General features: G+C 56.8%; 1 protein-coding gene across 3 annotated transcripts; it reads right to left on the bottom strand.

Annotated features, from left to right (window-relative positions):
* Positions 1–1,433: 1,433 nt before the first annotated feature.
* RGS14 (regulator of G protein signaling 14) lies at positions 1,434–15,082 on the bottom strand. Of its 3 annotated transcripts, none has more exons than XR_013966866.1 (15): positions 14,895–14,974; positions 7,986–8,007; positions 7,632–7,810; positions 7,173–7,265; positions 6,946–7,089; positions 6,397–6,540; positions 6,168–6,279; positions 5,739–5,851; positions 5,086–5,292; positions 3,299–3,375; positions 2,928–3,100; positions 2,764–2,845; positions 2,611–2,657; positions 2,417–2,531; positions 1,434–2,161 (listed from the first exon to the last, which is right to left on the bottom strand). XR_013966866.1 is itself a non-coding variant. In XM_080804220.1 (15 exons), the coding sequence occupies exons 1-15, from the start codon at positions 14,937–14,939 to the stop codon at positions 1,959–1,961; spliced, it is 1,707 nt and encodes a 568-aa protein (XP_080660346.1). In that variant the 5' UTR covers positions 14,940–15,082; the 3' UTR covers positions 1,434–1,958. The 3 variants fall into 3 exon arrangements, 2 of the variants coding, with proteins under 2 accessions (XP_080660346.1, XP_080660345.1); XM_080804220.1 differs by having other exon boundaries at positions 2,928–3,054; positions 5,086–5,289; positions 14,895–15,082; XM_080804219.1 differs by having other exon boundaries at positions 2,928–3,054.
* Between the last annotated feature and the right edge of the window lie 2,617 nt (positions 15,083–17,699).

The following is a 17,699-nucleotide window of genomic DNA, read 5'->3' on the forward strand; positions in this document are numbered from 1 at the left end:
TCTTCCAGGTTGTAGACAGCCAACTTTTTGCTCCGTCCTCACACGGTAGAAGGGGTGGAGATTCTATCTTATAAGGGCACTAACCTCGCTCACAAGGGCTCCACCCTCATGACCAAGCACATCCCAAAGGCTCCACCTCCTAATACCATCACCTTGGGACTAGGATTTCAACATGTGAATCTGGGGGGTGCTGGTGGACACAAGCATTTAGACCACAGCATCTGTGACCGGGGAATGCTCCGCTGAGGTGTTCAAGCTGAACGATGAAGTAGGACTTTTGCGGTTGTTGGTCCTAGAAAACCTACTCAGAGCCACAGGCACATGCACGCAGAAAGAATGTGTTGCCTTGCCTAAATGAGGATGCCTAGGGGTGGGTGACTTCAAGCCTGGGTGAATTTAGGTGTTCAGGTAGCTTTGGTCAGGAATCTCCTTCTATCTCTCAGTCCCGCTCTCCTGTGTTGGCTTCACTGACATGCAGGTTCTCTCCCTGCATAATCTGCTCAAAGCCCCAGGAGATGGTAGATGACCACGACTGAGGTCAGAGAATTATCTCTGCACCAAACTCTGATTGGCCAGGCTTGCGTCATGAGCCCATCCCCACCCCCAGCAGCTAAGGGTTCTGGTCAACCCAGCCAAGCAAAACGGGTAGAGGGAGCAAAAGGCTGAAGGCCCCCAAGAAAAGCTTGGTTTCAGCTTCTGGAGAAAGGCATGATGGGCCAGCAAACCCAACTGATTCGTCTCAGGAATTTCAAGGAAGAGGTGCCATGATGGGGGCGCCAATTCCTGGCAGAGGGAACAGCAAGCACAAAGAACTGGAGTGGGGAAGAGAGCTTGACCACCTCAAGGTCAGGAGGGCCCCTCACTCCTCAGGTGTCCCCTCGAGGTCCTCATGTCCCCTGGTTTCCTCTAGCTCAGCAGCACCGGGCCTGAGTCTGGCTTCTCTGCCCATACACTGGGCCCTCCTTCTGGGAGGTCCTCCCTGCTCCCCCTCAATGTGTGGGCTGCCTAGAGACAGGGATACACCCAGCCAAAGCAGACAAGGGACAAAACCTGCAAGGCCCTTAATGTGTCCAAAGGAGCCCACAGCCATGTCTGCAGACACTCAAGCCCCACTAGAAGCAGAGGACAACATCCAGATGCTGTACTCTGCTCAGATCCACAGACTGAGAAACAGCATGGTGACAGGGGGCACAGGCACAGCTCCCCCGAAGGGTCTTCCCCTCCCTCCCCTTCCTCCGTCCCTCCTGTCTCTGTCTTATCTCTCATATTCACACCTCAATACTCTGTGCAGTCAGGAAGAGAAGTTCTGACAACAGGAAGTCAGGGGGCACATCCTGAGGTCCCCAAGGGCTTCCTGGCACTAACCTTGGTGACGAAGGCAGTGCAGTTTTGGGGGGGGGTACCCAGGGTATACAGGCACACAAGGAACACACTTCATGGGAGAATAATAATTACTATTATAATAACAATATCATACATCCAGGACAAACCCAGCTGCCCCAGGCCAACTTCAAAATCCGTACGTCCAGCAGCGCCTGTGTGAGTAGTGAGGGGCTGCCCACCTGCACCCCCAGGACTTACTCATACCAGCTCCCTGCCGAGGGGCCAGCCCCTCGTCCTGCTCCCTGCTGCGGCTCTGCCCGGGGTGGGGAGGCTTGCACTCCAACGCCGCCCCTCTGTGCTCGGCCTGCCTGTACTGGGGAGGCTAGCCCCACCTCCCCTCAGTGGCCTGGCAGCAAGGGTTGGGGGAGTGAACCGATGAGGGACCGAGTGGTGGCAGCTGTGGGGTGTGGCTCCTCTGAGCCCGCTCTCCACTGCCCTCCAGCTCTTCCTGCGGGCCTGCCCATGGCAGGAAGGGGCCAAGGACACTCATGGCACAGACAGAGCATGCAGAGCGGGCCCACAGCATGCTTGGCCCGCGAGGTGCCGTGCAGCTGGCCTGGACTGCTGGGCGGCTGTCAGAGGGCCGCGTGGGCCGTGGAGTCCGAGGGGTCCCCCTTGGGCTGGACCTCTGATACAGTCTGTGGTGGGGCCTCCTGGGAACGGGGCCCTTGGGTTGGCAGCTGAAGAAATTCTGGAAGCACCAGGTCCTCTTTGCGCAGAAGGCCCCTCTGGTCATGGGCCCCACTGCTCTGCACTCGATTCAGGAGCTCCACTAAGCCTGGCGGGGGGCATAGAGTCAAGAGGCCCATTGGTGCAAACCTACCTCTGCTAGCCCACCACCATCCCGCTGCCCTTCCTATGACCACAACCTTTCCAACCCCCTCCCATCCTTCAGCCTCTCTGTTCCCCTAGCCCCAGAGGACCAGCCCCAAAGACATGCAGGTCCCTGCTTCAGTTTAAGCCTCTCGGATACCACCCACCTTCGATAGTCCCCAGTGATTCTAGTCCCTAGCTCCCACCATCCCCAAAGTACCTTCAATGTCGCAGGTCTGCCGCTTCCCAGGGATACTACTGGGCGCCTCGGCCAGCGAGTTGAGGGACAGTGGAGGGGGCTGGGTGGCCTTGTTCTGGGCTCTAGGCTGGCCACCCTGTAAGAACGTGGAGTCAGAGCCACAACTGGGAGGGGAGGCACGGTGGGTAGAGGGGGGAGCCCTTTCCCTCTCTCACCTGGCTGCAGCACTGGGCTACATCTCCAGCTCCGGAAATCTTCACACCTATGACAGAGAGCACCACTGTTAGTGTTTGCCTCCCACCTGGCCCCCTTTCCTTCTGGGCCCAAGCCATCTCCAGGGACCAAGCCCCAGAGCCTTGCTTCTCTACCTGGGTGAGTGTCCAAAACCAGTCTCTGGGCCGCCACCGAGCTCACTAGCTTCCCCAGATCCAGCGGCTGCTTCTCGCCTGGCTGTGGGGACAGGTCAGCAGCCCGCGAGCCAGGCAGCCCGCTCCCGGCCGCCCCTGACCCGCCCCGCTGCCCCCGGGCTCACCAGGCACAGCGCCACCTGTTGCGGGCTCAGGCCGTGCTTCGCCAGGATGGGCTGCAGCGCCTCCTGCAGCCGCTTGGTGGGCTTGGCGGAGATCCGCACCACGCGCTCCAGAGCCACCAACTCGACCCTGCATGGGACCCTCGCGCTGCGGCAGGGCGGAGAGCGGACCCGGCCTCTCCCCCAACCCACCAGGGACAGGTCTAAGAGAGGGCGGAGCCTGAACTTGGGGGTGGGATAAGTTGGGGGTGGGCCCTTAGTTCCGGTGACACAGTTAGCCCGAGGCGCTGGGACGGGAGAGGGAGAAGAACCTGAACTGGGACCCAAACAGGGGTTGGGACCCAGGCCCCAAGCCTGGGAGGAGGGGCACTCACTCGAAGGTGATCCTGTTCTCCAGCCGCACTTCCTGGTCCGCCAGCACCGCGCAGTCCTGGTCCAGGACCAGGGCCTTCTGCAGATGCCGGAGGGAGGTCTCAGAGTCCCTCTCTCCCCGGCCCCAGCCATCCCCAGGGTCCGAGGGAACCACCTCATTTCCTCCCATGGCGCCCACTGGTGCCCCCTGAGGGTCAGAGGCAAGGGCCAATGGGCTGGTGAGGTGTAGAGATGTGGATGGAGTAAGCCACCTGGCCGGATTGGGAGCCTAATATGGCCAAGGCCAGGGAGAAGGGGACAAGAAGGTTGGGCAGCTTCGGAAAAGAAGTGGAGTTACAGGAAGCATGGGAGTGAGGTAAGCACAGAATGGCAATGAGGCTGCTTGGATAAGGAGCAGGCCTAGGTCCTGGATCATGGGGCTGCCTCTTCCCAGGCCAGGCCAGGCCAGGCCCTGCCTCCTGGACAGCTGCCCCCTTGTCTCTCAGGCATGTGAAACCCAGCCAGACCAGCTGGATGCATTTCCTTCCTCACCACCCACCTTTGATCAGCTACCCAGGCCTTGTCCCCTTTTTGACACTTGTCCACTTCTCTCCATCCCCACCTACCAAAGACACTTCCTGTCTCCTCACTGCAACAAGCCCTCTTCCCCCAAGACTGCGGTGAGGCCAGAAGGACGTAAAGTGTCCACACAGTGCCGGGCACGCAGTAGGTACATAAACAGTAGGTGTAGTGACTACTGCCCCTCTAGTCCCCACTGTCTGCACTAGCCCGGGGCAGGAAGGGAGCCTCTTCCAGGGATAGGTCCCTGCTGTGCTGCAGGGACAGGTGGAATGTGGGTGGGGAGTTATATTCAGCAGTCGTGAATGCCCATTTGGGCTTCAGAGGCTGCATGGGTGGCCTGAGTGGGCAGAGTTCCTCCCACGGCTGCCCTCCAGTCCCACTCTCCAGGCCCTGGAACTTGCCCTGCACTTCTTACCCACACCCAGGACTTCACTTAAGCTGCTCCATCTGCCTAGAATATCCTCTCCTGACAGTTCCACCAGGCAAACTCCTCCCCATCCTCATTCTCCCCTCATCAACAGCTGCCTCTTCCATGAAGCCTTCCTGGCAGCACCCAGAAAAGCCTACCTTTCCCCAGAAATTCTCTGAAGCTTCAGCTTCTCTTCCCTGATCACATCCTGTCAGACTCACCTCCATCCTGTGGACCTGGAGGACAGAGCTCAGGCCCAGGTCCCTCTGCCTACCCACCTGGCAGGGCCTTAGGTCCTGCCTAGGTGAAGGAAATCCTGCAGGGTCTCTCTGGAAGGCAGCATTCTTTCTTTAGATCCCCCTTACGGGATAGTTTAGTCCAAAGTGAGTTTTTCCTTAGATTCCTCTTTAAAACTTAATGCCCGTTTGCACCTCAAGAAAAGTTTTTCATGGGCTCAGTGCGTCTGGGTGCCCCGATGGCCATTTCAAGGATGGCCAGTAGGAACTCTGGGAGTCATGGGGGGAAACCCAGTTCTGGCCATGCTTCTCCCCCCAGTGAAGATGATGGGTGAAGCTGGGAGGGGAGTAAGGATGGGACTCTCATGGGATGGGGGTGGAGGCCTGAGTTTAAGGAGTTGGTGCTAGGCTGCTTTGGAGTTGGGCATAGGGGGAGGGGCAGGGTTGTTTTGGGGACTGGTATCAGGAGGGGGGTGAGGATAGGAACGGAACTGGGGTTGAGGTCCTAGCTGAACAGAGACAGGAATGGGGTGGGTCAGGATCAGGAGGAGAGTGAGAGCTGGGGACCAGACCAGATTCACACCTGCTCATTGCCGACCAGGTAGACCTTGATGTCAGGTAGAGAGAGGCCTCGTTTCTCACAGATGCCCGCCAGCATGGCACGGATGGTGAGGCCAGGTCGTGCTAGGGCCAAGGATGCCGTGCCATCAGGCAGGTACACACAGCAGTACTTCCCTGGCCGACTCTCACTCTCACCTTCTGTGCTCCCAAGGCTCTTCCGGTGGCTCTGCTTCCGGGCAGGAGCAGAGGGAAGGTCATGTATACACATTCAGGGACATGCAGGGAGGTACACAGACAAGTAAGGTCACTGGGGCACACACACGCATGCACACGCCTAAGGGCATACTTCTAGGCAGGCAAAGGCACTCCTTCTACAACAACATAGATATGCTCACCCAGATGTAGTGGCGCCTAGAGACAGGTCCTCCTGCTGACCCACATACACCTGCTGGGGACACCTGGGCACCCACACGTGCACACACACGAGGAGAATGTACACCCATGGCACACAGGGGCCCAAGGCGGTGAGGACAGGAAGAAAGTATGGAGTATGAGGGGTTGGCAGCAGGAGATGGAATTGGGGACAAGGACTGTGACTGTGAGTGATGGCGGCCCCCAAAGGTGCATGAGTAGCGGTTTTAGCCCAGGCCTCATCTCCCCCAGAAGTCTGCTCACCTCAGATTTGCTGTTGACGAAGGCAAGGAAACCAAGGTCCAGACTGGCAGAGGAGTTGAGGGAGCCCTGGGACTCTCTGCGTAAGGCTGAGTTTGGGGCTCCGCCTGCCAGTTCTAGGGGAGAGGGAGCAGTGAGCAGAACAGCGCCGGCTCCCTACACCCCCTTCTCCACAACCAGGGGGACCCCGCTGCAGCCCTACTGCAGGGGTCTAACGCGTCTTGCGACCATGGAAGTGTTGCTACTGAGGGGGCTTCCCAAACTTCTGCTCTAATCTAGAAACCAAATCAGCGGGGAAACGTGGTGGTCACCGGGACCTCTATTTCGGTTTTCACAGATTTACAGACTATGAGACAAGTAGGAGGAAGTGGGGATTCTCAAAGCTTGCCCAAACTCCCACCCCGACTTTTCTTTGGGGCCTCCAACCCTCACCCTTGCGGAAAGACTTGCGGAGGGGGCGGCCCCCAGAGCCCTCAGTAGCTGGCAGGTGCCCCAACTCCTCCACGCCCAGCGGCAGCGACTTCCCAGGCTTCAGCTTCGGCTTCTGCGGGTACAGGAAAGGCGCTGGCACCGGGCTGGATTCCAGCCCGCCTGCAGACCAGGGGCACAGCCCTATAGATCGGCACCCGGCCCCCTGCTGCCCACAGCCTCCCGTCCGCACCTTCCTCGTGGAGTCAGGGCTGCCCGGCCTGGAGGAGCCAGGTTCCCGCAGGGGGCGTCCCTCGGCCTCCGCCAGGAGACACTCGCGGTATAGCGGGGACTTGACGAAGCGCGCGTAGCTGTCGAACTTCATCAGGTTGAAGATCTGCGGGACCCGCGCCGGGGCGGTGAGCCGGAGAGGGCGCTGGGCTCCCCACCAGCTTACCTGACCCTGCCCTCAGGGCTGCCGGGATCCCCAACCTGGCTGGCAAGACCCTAGCCCCTCCCACCCAACTCCTTGGTCCAGCCCCGCCCCCTTGGCTCCGCCTCGACCTCAGCTAGGCTCCGCCTCTAGCCCCAGTTCACTGCAGCCTCTGGTACCGCTCTCTGACCCACGACCTGACACTGCATTTTACTTTGGCGCTGGCGTCTAAATTTGCCCTTTTCCGTACCCCACTCCACCCGCATCCCACCCGCTACAATCGGCCCCCGCCCCTGGATCTGGCTCCGCCTCTTGCGCTTTCTTCCAAGGCCACGCCCCCTAACCCCAAGAGACGGATGAACAGCTCACCTGGAGCTGCTGCGCGCGGAACATGTCCGGTCGGGGTTCTGCCAGCACCTCCTCGCCTAGCCAGGCCTGCCGGTCGATGTTCACTGGGCTCAGCGCCTGGCTGGACAGGAATTCCTGGTAGATATGGCGGGCTTCCTGAGCAAGCTGTTGCAGGAGGGACAGAGAAGTTCAGGGACATGGCCCAGGCTCTGGTCCCACCACTCTGTCCCAGCTCCCCTTTCCCCCACCTGCTGAGTGTCGCTGGCTGGGATCTGCTGGAAGCGCTCGCAGGCCTTCCAGAAAGTTACATTCTCGGCGCTGAACTCCTTTTTCAGGAACTCCTAGCACGGAGAAGGAGAAGGAAATTAGGGACACAAAGACCCAGCCAGGGGGTGCAGTCAAAGAGCTGGGATAGAGGTAGGGCCAAGAGGCCAAGTGAGGCAGATAGGGCCAGACAGACAGATGAGGCCAGGCTGGAAAGCACAGAGAGAAAATGAGAGGCAGAGACAAGGAAAGTTCCCTGCTGAGAGAACAGGAAGAAGGTGCCAAAGAAAGGCTCGAGGAGGCAGCTGACAGAGGAATCCCACTCTGGCCAGCCTGAAGCTCCATCCATGTCCTCTCCCATGCCCGCTGCCCAACCCCCTCCCCCCCACACACACTATAGTGACCACTGCCATCTGCCCTCCCAATCCCACCCCAAGGCTTACAGTGAAATAAGCCAGCCCCAGCGGGTCCTGCAGCAGCCGCTCGAAGGACAGGCCCCAGCTGGCCACAGGCTGCTCCTCGGTGGGGAAGGGGCTGCTGGGGCCACTAGGGAGGCTGTGGATACTGAGGGAGCTTCCTCGGCCCTCGCCCTGGCCCTGAGGCCCCGCCGTGCTGCTCAGCTCTGTAGGTGGATGGACAAGTGGTGGTGAACCCTGTGGCCTTTCCCAGCCCTTGGCCCAACCCCATCTGCAGGTATTTTCCCTGGAAAGATAGCAAGTGACAGGGGTGTCCCCACCCTGTTTCCACATACCCTCCCCCACCCCAGGCAAGCCTCCTCTATACCCTCTGTCACTTACCTCCATCTGAGACAGCCAGAACCTACAAGAGACCCAAGGTAGGCAGTCAGAGCACAGCTCAGGGTGGACTCTCAAGGGACAGTTTTGGGTTCAGGCCCCAGGACTGGAGCTGTGTTCTCCTCTCCCTGGAGGACCATGCTGGGCATTCCCAGCTTGGTCACTGCTTACTCTGCACTTTGCTCAGGCTCTTCCTGGCTCCCTTTCCATCATGTGTCGATCACTGTGGCCTGGGAAGTATGTCAGCTTACTTCCCATTTGCCCCTGGTTCCCTCCTCCTGCATCACCTGCTGGCTAAGCCCAGGTGTGCAGCATGGGGCTATCAGCAGAGACTCTGGATCTTGTCTCTGCCATTTACTAGCTGTGTGACTCGTTACTTGTTCGTCTTCCTCTGAAAATAGGGGATGATGATAATAATAGTAACTTACTTCCTCGCACTATTGTGAGGATCAGATCAGTTTAAGACATTTCCAGCAGCTGAAACAATGGCCAGCATGTGGTAGGTGCTGTATCAGTGTTTGCTGGTGTCTCTATGGCCAGTGATCTCTTTGTTGCAACTGTGACCTCTTGGAGAGGGAGAGTCTGAGAGACCCTGCCCCCCCCCACCCTTAGGCTGGTGCCAGGATGCTATTTTATAGTTGAGAACAGTCATTCTCAGACTCTCGTGTGCATTGAAATGAGTGGTAGGAGCCCGGCTCCAGAGATTCAGACTCAATAGGTCCAGATGGGGCCGGAGACTCTCCATCTCTAACAGGCTCTCAGGCAATGCTGATGGGCTGGTCCATAGACCACTGTGGGTAGCATTGCTGTAGAGACCAACTCCATCCTCCCCCTCCCCCACACACAGCTCCGACTTCTCTGGGAATCCCAATCATTAGTGAAATAGAAAAAAACCCTCTTTTCAAAATGACTCTTGCAGTGGTTTCCCTTGGTCTTCCTACCTTCCTAGCAGCTCCTCCAGCTTCCTCTTCATCTCCTACCCACGCAAGGTGGCCTCTACGCCTCCTTGACTCTGTCCTGGGCCCTTTCCCCCTCCCACCTCTCTCCAATTCCAAATCCACATAGCCGACTTCCTGCTACCATCTCTGCCCAGATGTCCCACAAGCCCTTCCAACTCAGCCAGTCCCAAAGGGAGCCACCACTGCCACCACCAAAGCAGGACATGAACAGTTTCCCTACATCCTTCCTGTCTTTCTTCCCGCAACCTGGGTTCAGTCATCCCCAATTCCTCCCCCTCTCTCGGATCCTATATTCTCACTAAGCCTGTCACAGTGGTTGCTCCCATCTGTCCCTTTGTTACATCCCCACTGGAAACAGGTCTGCAAACATGTCTCCCAGCCTTCCTAGCTAGAATCTCCCTCCTTGCTCCCCGCACTCCCCTAGGAACCTCAGGTCCCACATCTGTGGGCCAGAGCTGGCCTGGAAATATGTAGGACATTATTAATATCTTGGGCCTCATTTTTTTTTAAATGGGCTTACCTGACTGAGCCACCCAGGAGGCCCAAGACTGTTTTTTTTTTTTTTTCATTGTAAGTTTAAAGGTGTTTCCCACATTTAAAAACCAGGAGTTTCACATAAACTCCTGTGATGCCTCAGCTAGCCGGAGCTTCTTCCCAGCATGACAATCTTGGCTGGCCCTGAGCAGCAACTAGCTTCCCTGGAAGGGGCTCACATTCTCTTCAGAGGTCTCTGAGGCCAGTTTGATGCATTTATGTTACTTATGGAAACAGGTGCTGTCCCAGACTGCCTGAGTTCCCATTTGTGCTGTGTGATCTTGGACAAGGCACTACACCTCTCTGTGCCTCAATTTCTTTCTCTATAGAAATAGGGCAAATGCGTCCCCTGACTTCAAAGGGCTGCTGTGGCTAAATAAGTTAAATATACAGATAAGGAACCCAGAACACGATCCGGCATGATCCAGCATGAAGGTCACTCTCATTGCTGTTGCTGCGTTAGTATTGGTGTCTGACCCTGCTCCACTTTCGAGTTTGCTAACTCTGTTGTAGAAGAAAGAACACAGGTGTTGGGATCTGCCAGACCCAGAGACAAATCCCAGCTCTGCCCTTTTCCATTTCCCACCCTCTGGCTCTTTCTTGAGCCTCGTCTCCCACTGGGAATGTGGAGGTAAGAGTTTGCTGAAGAGGAAAGAAAGTTCGCACAGAATGTGACTGGGTGTGGAGCCCACCCACAGGTGCCCCACTCCCACCACTGGCACCCTCACCCCCCACCTCTGCACCCCCCATCTGATGGCTTCTTCCCTTCTTCTGAGTCAGCTCCAGTGTCTGGCTGCCGGAGAAAGTCCCAACTCCTGGGGTGCACGAGAATTGAAGCTCAGGGTCCCTTCCAGCCTGCTCTTTCTGTTTCTGGCAGCTCTGCTCCTGCCACACCTGCCTATCTTGCCTGCTCTGCATCTTTGCCAACCTTAGGGCTGCTGACACCATCCTCTGCCCCGGGCCACCTGGTCCTCTGCCCCCCACCCCACACTGGCCTCTCTCTCCCCTGCCCTGTATCCCTGCCCTCAGCCTCTCCTTAGCTCAGAGTCCCCATGGCTGCTAGGGCAGGCCTGGAGCCACAGGCAGGGCACAGGAGCTTGCAGCCCAAGCCAGCCCACACTTCTGTTTTCTTTCATTCTTGACATTATGTTGACTTGACTGTCCGTGTCTTTAGGCTGGCTCCCAGGTCGTGGGGGCGGCCGAGCTCCCTGCCCTGGAGGGTGGAGCTGTTGCTGGGTCACAGCTGAAGCTCAGCCTGGGCCTGACTAATGAACCCCATCAGCCTCCCCCATTTCCCTCTCCCTTACTCCACCCTACATTTTATCAAACTTTTCTAGGTTCCCCACACCCCTTCACACTCCTGTTTCCTGCTTTTGCTGCTTTTTCTTGCGGGGTATCTGCTCCCACTCCCCTCACTGAACTTACTGCTCTCCAATCTCTACTCATTGACATCAGTCCCCTCCAAAGACCAGCTGCCCTGAACCCTCCTGCCCACCACACTTCTGCCCACCCGTGTCTAGGCCTCTCTGTCCTAGTTTGGTAGCTTCCAGGGGCAGCCCTGGTTTGTACAGGGAACCAACTTGCACTCACTCCCTCCCATGAAGCACCATCCTGGCTCTGGTGCTAATGAGCAGCCATCAGGGTCCCAGCAGTCCTCCTCTGCCCTCCCACGAGGTCCTGGTACCCTCTTTACCAGGGATCCTTCTCCTCTGAACGCCCCATCTCTGTGGCCTGCAGTTCACCTCTGCCTGTCCCTCTGGCCCCCCTGGTTGTTGATCCATAGAGTTGGAGATGAGGTGGGGTAGGGACAGAGATCCGGAGGTGGGAGGGAGTGAGGATTGAATCTACTTTCAGTTCCACCATTGGAGGGCAAGTAACTTCCTCCCCTGGGCCTCAGTTTCCCCCCTGGGTAGAACAGGGCTCAGTATTCCCAATTTCTTGGGACTGTGAGGAAGAGTGAGTGGGCATGTGAATGCGGCAAGCATGCATCCGTCAGGGGCTCCGCTGACCTCATGCCATCACAGCTGACCTCATGCTGATGCCTCTGCCCAGGGCTCCTGCCTGCCCAGTCTCCCAGGCCTGGGGAAGTTGTGCTGAGCAGGGCCGGCCTTGCGCCACCCAGGCTTGCTTGAGGAGAAGTGGTGAGTGAATGGGAGAAAAGGGGAAGAAAGGATGAGGAAGGGTGTGGTGGAAGGTGACTCCCCTGACCATGGTCAGGTCTCAGTGTGCCATACTTTCTTCTTAGGCCCTGGAAGGGCCACTGGTGTCCAAGGATACCAAGGCAAGAGTGGGGTGGCCCAGCACTGCTGAGCTCCGGGTGAGTGACAGGCTTTCTCTGAAAGTACACACCCTTGTTCTTGCTCTCTCCCCAGATCTTTATCCTGTGTGGCAGGTGTTATTAGCCCCATTTTACAGATGAGAAAACTTAGACCCAAAGAAGTCACACAGTAGGGAAGTGGCTGAGCTGAAGTTAAAAGCCAGGTGTGCTCAGCTGGAGCCTGAGGTCTTTCCCTCCACTAAGCTGCCTCCCTGGGCCAACAGGAGATGTACAAGGGGAGCTGGGGGGCCCGGGGCCTCAGCTCTTTGGACACAGGTGAGCAAAGTCAATGAGGGCTAAAGGGCCCAGGGGGTTCTCTTGAACTCTACCCTCTGGAGAGGTCAGGCCTCAAAGGGAGGGCCAACTGACTTAGCATCTTCTGCGCTGGACTCTGTACCATCATCTCATTTCACCCTAGTTTGGGGAAACTGAGGTCCCCAGATCCTCTCTGGGTATATGCACAGAGAAGCCCTTCAGCCTGAGCCAACCCTAGGAGCTGACCCCTAGCCCCGAACTGGATGCCAAGAATGCAGGCAGAGCTCCAGGAGGCTCTGCCTTGCGGGTCTTTCCAGGCGGGAAGACTAAGCAGGGCTCCTGAGAGTGGCAGCATATGATAACCACCTCTCTCCAGCCTTGAGGCCCAGCTTCCCCTCAGGCCACGTCCCTCCACACACACCCTGTGTCTCCCCACATCCAGACCCTTCCCCATGCCACCCTCTCTTCCATATGGCGTAGCCTTTCAAGAACTTCACCCCACAATGCACAAAATGTTCCGACAAGTCAGGTCTCCCTTCCCAGGTCCCCCTCAAGCTTTCTCTACCCCGGGCCCGTGGCTCTTACCCAAATTTGAACAGTATTCTGATACTTGTCCCCGTGCCTTTTGTGCCTTGCCAGACTGGGAGCTGCTTGAGGAGAGGGGCCAGGGCAATGGATTTGGGTCTCCAGTGCCTGGGACAGGGACAGGACAGAGCAGACCCACAGAGGAGCCGTTGACTGAATGCCCGCATGAACAAATGAAGTGGCAGCAGGGTTTGGGTGGAGATGTCCCTGGGAGGGGGCTGGGAGCCTCTCTAGGTGACAGGTTTCATTGCAACTGCCTGACAAGCTGAGTGGCAGAAAGACGAGGCTGACAAATGAAGCTGCCTCAGCAGGGAATGATGGCAGCCGTGGGTGGGGGTGGTGGCAGGGGGAGGTGGGGGAGGACGGAGCCAGGCAGTTCTGGGAGGTGGGGGAGCAATGGCATTGAGTCAGAGAGGCCAAGCTCAGATAGAGGCCCCTCTAGTTGCTGGCTGCCTTCAGCATGTCACTTGCTCCTCTGAGCCTCCCTCTGGGGGTAACCCATAGAAGGAGCCTGCCACCGGCTCCAGGGGGTGCCTCTGTGTGCTGCCCCTGTGTGCATCCCTGCCTGTCCGCCCCTCCCCACGTCAGCTGAGCATGGTTTCAGAAAGCTGACCGATGACCCGCAAGCAGCTGAGCTGTGACCCTCAGGGTTTCAAGAGGTGACATGGCGAGTTCAGAACAGACCCAGGAAGAGCTAAGATAACCTGTGTGTGAAGTTTGCCTCTGGGAACCAGGGCATCTGTGAGCTTGCCAAGGCTGGGAGCAGAACTTGGGTGCCCTCCCTTCTCTGAATAACTTTGGGGTAGAGAAAGCATAGGCTAACATGGGAGGGGCAGAGGCTGGGTCTGTCTCCAGGTACCCTCAGTCACCTCCCAGTTCTTGGCACTGCTCAGAAGCACCAACCCAGCTGCCCTCTGGGGTGGGCGTGAGAGTGGACATGATCCTTCTTGGCCAGCACATCTGAGTGTCACGCTTCTGGGGCTGGAGTGCAAGGACCTTAGGTTCTTGAACTTTCAAAGTTAGGTTGATAGTAAAGACAGTGAGGTGGGGAACTGGGCCAGCTTGGTGGGGTTTGCTTCTCTCCCACCCAACTAGCCTGGGACTGGGCAACAGACACTGGAAGAAGGAGAGGTGGAGAAGGGTCTTGGTAATTAGGAGGTAGGAGTGTGAGTACAATCTGTTTCTGAATGAGGGAGGGGATCCTTGAAGAGGGGCCGAGCATGAAAGAAAGCATTGGGCTGACATTTATGGAGCCCCCGCAGTGGGTCAAGGGCCTCGTATTCATCATTCTACTTAATCATCTCAACAAGCCTTTGAGAACTGCTCCAGTTTCCTCGTTTTACAGGTGAAGAAACTGAGGGTCAAAGAGGACCCCTCGTAAGGGACAATGGAGCCAAGGCTGGAACCCGGTTCTTTCTAGACCCATTCGTTTTGTTCCATAGTCCTAAGCTGGGCTAGGTTAGGGGTGAAGACACTGGCTGGCCTTCCTGGGGTTGCGAGGAGGGGCTGGGGCTCTGCCAAGTGGGCTGGTATCCTAGGGAGAGAAGGAAGGCCCAGCGCAGTCTGCCCCATCAGCTGAATGCATAAAGAAGCTGGACTGTCCGAGCACAGCTATGATTTACAGGTGAAGCAGCCAGGGAGAGGGTTTAGGGGGTGGGGCAGCAGCAGTAGCCAGGGCATCCGAGCACCCAGCTACTCCCACCCTTCCTGGTAGCCCAGGATAGAAAAGACAAGCTGCACCAAGCTGGCCCAGCCTGGCTGAGCCATCCCAGGCTGCCCAAAGACTAGTTGTTCTGGCAGGAAGCCTCTGGAGCAGGTCCAGCTGAAGGGCAGTGACCCACCGAGGGTTCCCCTTACCTGACCTTGGACATCAGAACATGGGGTCAGGGGACAGGATATGAGGCTAAGTCAGATGTGGGGGTCTGGGCCATTATGGGGGTAGGCAGGGGTCAAAGGGCATGCCGGGTCTCCTTGCCCCGGATGGGGCCAAAGTGGCCGGAGAGGGAGCAGTGGGGACCAGAAGCCTATACCCACTGTACTCTGCTCTCCTCCCCAAGGTTGCCCCAGATCCCCAGCAGGGCCCTCTAGAAGGTCCTAGGATGAGAGTCCCAGGTCCCGTTGCCTGCTCCTGTTTTTACCCAACTTCTCCCGCCCGTGAGCAGCATGCAGGCTCTTGCCCAGCCCTGCCTGGCGTGCCTCCTGGGCTCCACCCTGGGTGTGCCCACCCCTTCCCCATGGGCCTGGCCTGGAGCCCACACTCACCATGCGCCCGTTGGGGACACCCAGGTGCTTGGGCTTCCCTGGCATGCCGCCGCTGTTCACGGGTCCCTGCTGTGAGGAGAGCCCACCATGGGGACTGTGGGCAGCCCCGGCCAGAGCTTGCACAGTGGCAGGCAGGCAACAGAGAGAGCCCGGCTCCGCTCCTGCGGGCCCTCACATCCTGAAACACCAGCTCACTACCTCTTTTCTCTGCCACAGGAAGTGTCTCTATAGAAACCGAACCACAGAAAGAAGCAAGGTCTAAGAGAGCGAATGCCTCTTCCTACACACACACACACACACACACACACACACACACACACATGCACGTTCACAGGCACACACACATGCCACCAGTGGACCCTTGGCAGTGCCCCACACTGTCACCAGCACATCACAGAGACCTCTGTGTGCCCAGGAAGGAGCTTGGCCTGGTCTGGCCCAGTCCAGGGAGCTCCAAGTTCATGTCTGGGCACACAGAAGTGTGTGCTCACACACTTAGTCACCTTTTTGCACCCTGGCGGGGGCTCACATCACCATGTGAACATGCACACTGAGTATGCACACATGTACTTTACTCAACACACGCTTAGCTCCCACCTACTGTGTGTGTGCTGTGCATGGGCACACCCAGTGTCCCCCCAGGCACTTGTGCTCATGCAGAGTGACTACCCTCAGGCACCACCCAGGTATGTGCCCAAGTGTACAGACAGATGGACACCTTGCGTGCACAGTCATGTACACACAGACCATTCAGGCATGTGTGTCATAAACACAGAGGCTCACCCTTCATAAGAAACCCCTGTATAAAAAAAAAGCCTCTGCCTTTGGCTCAGGTCATGATCCCAGAGTCCTGGGATCGAGCCCCACATCGGGCTCCCTGCTCACCGGGGAGCCTGCTTCCTCCTCTCTCTCTCTGCCTGCCTCTCTGCCTACTTGTGATCTTTGTCTGTCAAATAAATAAATAAAATCTTTAAAGAAAGAAAAGAAACCCTTGTATATGTATATCTAGTCCCCTGGATAGGGGCATGTGACAGGCACAACTGCCCATAGACACACAAGTCCTCAGCCCTCCCGGTGACATGTGCGTCAGTGGCTTCCATGTGTGACGCCTATGTGTTCATTATCAAACAAAAATCCCACCTTGGTGTAGCACCATCAGCTGAAGAGTGACACCCTGCCCTCCCAGCCCCGGCCCAAGGCCAGCTGAACTCTGGGCCCTTAGCCAGAGTCCTCAGTTGGCCTCTGTCTTACACAGACATGCACCCACCGAATGCATTTTACCTTGTGTATGGGCTTAGCACCCTCAAGTCACCCACCACTCTGGTTTGGGCCCCTCTTTGGTTTTCTACCCTCTATCCTACTGTCCCCTTCTAGGGCTGTGACTTGAACCTTTCGCTGGTATAAACTGGCTGACTCTTCACTACAAGTTCATGCCCTCTTCCTCTGGGTACATGGTTAAACTTTAATTTCCCAGGCTCACTTACAGTCAGGTGTGGCCTTGTGACTAGTCCCACCAAGTAAATTTGAATGAAACAATGGGTGCTAGTTCTGGACCAAGAATTTTATGTAATATGTGCCTCCACATGGTCTCGTTCATCTTTAGCTGGCTGGATGAAGGAGATTAAGGGATTGTGGGGCCATAGGAGGAAGGAGACAGGGTCTTTGTATTAGGGCACAAAGGGAACTCACCCGTCAACCAGGAACACTAGCTTTGCACTGTTACGTGAGTGAGGAATAATCTTTGAGTTGTTATACACATTCGAGTCTGTTTGTGATAGCAGCTAGTGTTCCCCTCTTTACCTGGCCTGCCTTATCCCTTTCCAGACACCTCGCTCCAGGATCCCCAGATAGAGGGATTCAGTCAGACTTGGTATGTGTATTGGGGGCTGCTTCTGGGCCTGGAGCATTGTCTTAATAAGGTGCATGACAATGGCAATGTGCCTGGGGGTGGTTTATGGGGTGTGTGATGTCAGTGGGAACTGCCCATCTATCTGCTGTGCCCTGATTCTTGGCCTCGGTTTCATGGAGGGCTTTACCATTTATAGGGTCTTCTCCCCATATGACTTCATTTGATCCTTATACCCTTTTTGTGAGTGGCGCTCATTATTTCCATTTTACGGATTGGGAAGCGGAGACTCAGAGAGCAGTGAGTTGCCCAAGGTCACAGATCAAATTAGATACTGCTAAGTTGTAAATATGTGTGCTTGGGTGCTGGGAACTGCACCTGGGCTGCTACTAGGCCAGGTGCCAACAGTTCATCTTTCTTCCCCAAAAGGCCCCATTACAGGCTCTGGCCCCTGCCAAGGTCATCTTCCCCTCTCCTCACTTCTCCACTACAGATGCCAGTTTCAGCTCTTTACCCCAGGGACCCCAGCCAACCCTAGGACTTCCCATCTCTTAGTTCCTATCAAGTTTTCTTCCCTGCAGCTCTCAGAACTCGGTTTTCAACTTCTCTTTCTCTCCGTGGCTCCCTCAGGGGATCGATTACTGATTTCTAGTCTTTGTGTGGGAGATCCAATCTCCCTTCCTTCTGGAGACTTCCCTGGATCAGGCCTTGCTATCTCTCATCTGGTCATAATGACCTTCTATTCAGTCTCCCCACCTGGGGAAGGTAGCTCCCCTCTAGTTTCTTCTCCTCACCATTGCCAGAGAAACCCATGTTGGCCACTCCCATGCTTAAAACCATCCCAATTGCTTTCTGGAAAAAGGCCATGTTCCTTAGCTGGAAATAGAAGGCCCTTCAAGTTCTGGCCTCAGCTATACTCTCACCCACCTCTCCTCAGCCACTCCGACCTGCTTTCATCC

This window comes from Martes martes (assembly GCF_963455335.1).
Source record: "Martes martes genome assembly, chromosome: 5".
Lineage (NCBI taxonomy): Eukaryota > Metazoa > Chordata > Mammalia > Carnivora > Mustelidae > Martes > Martes martes.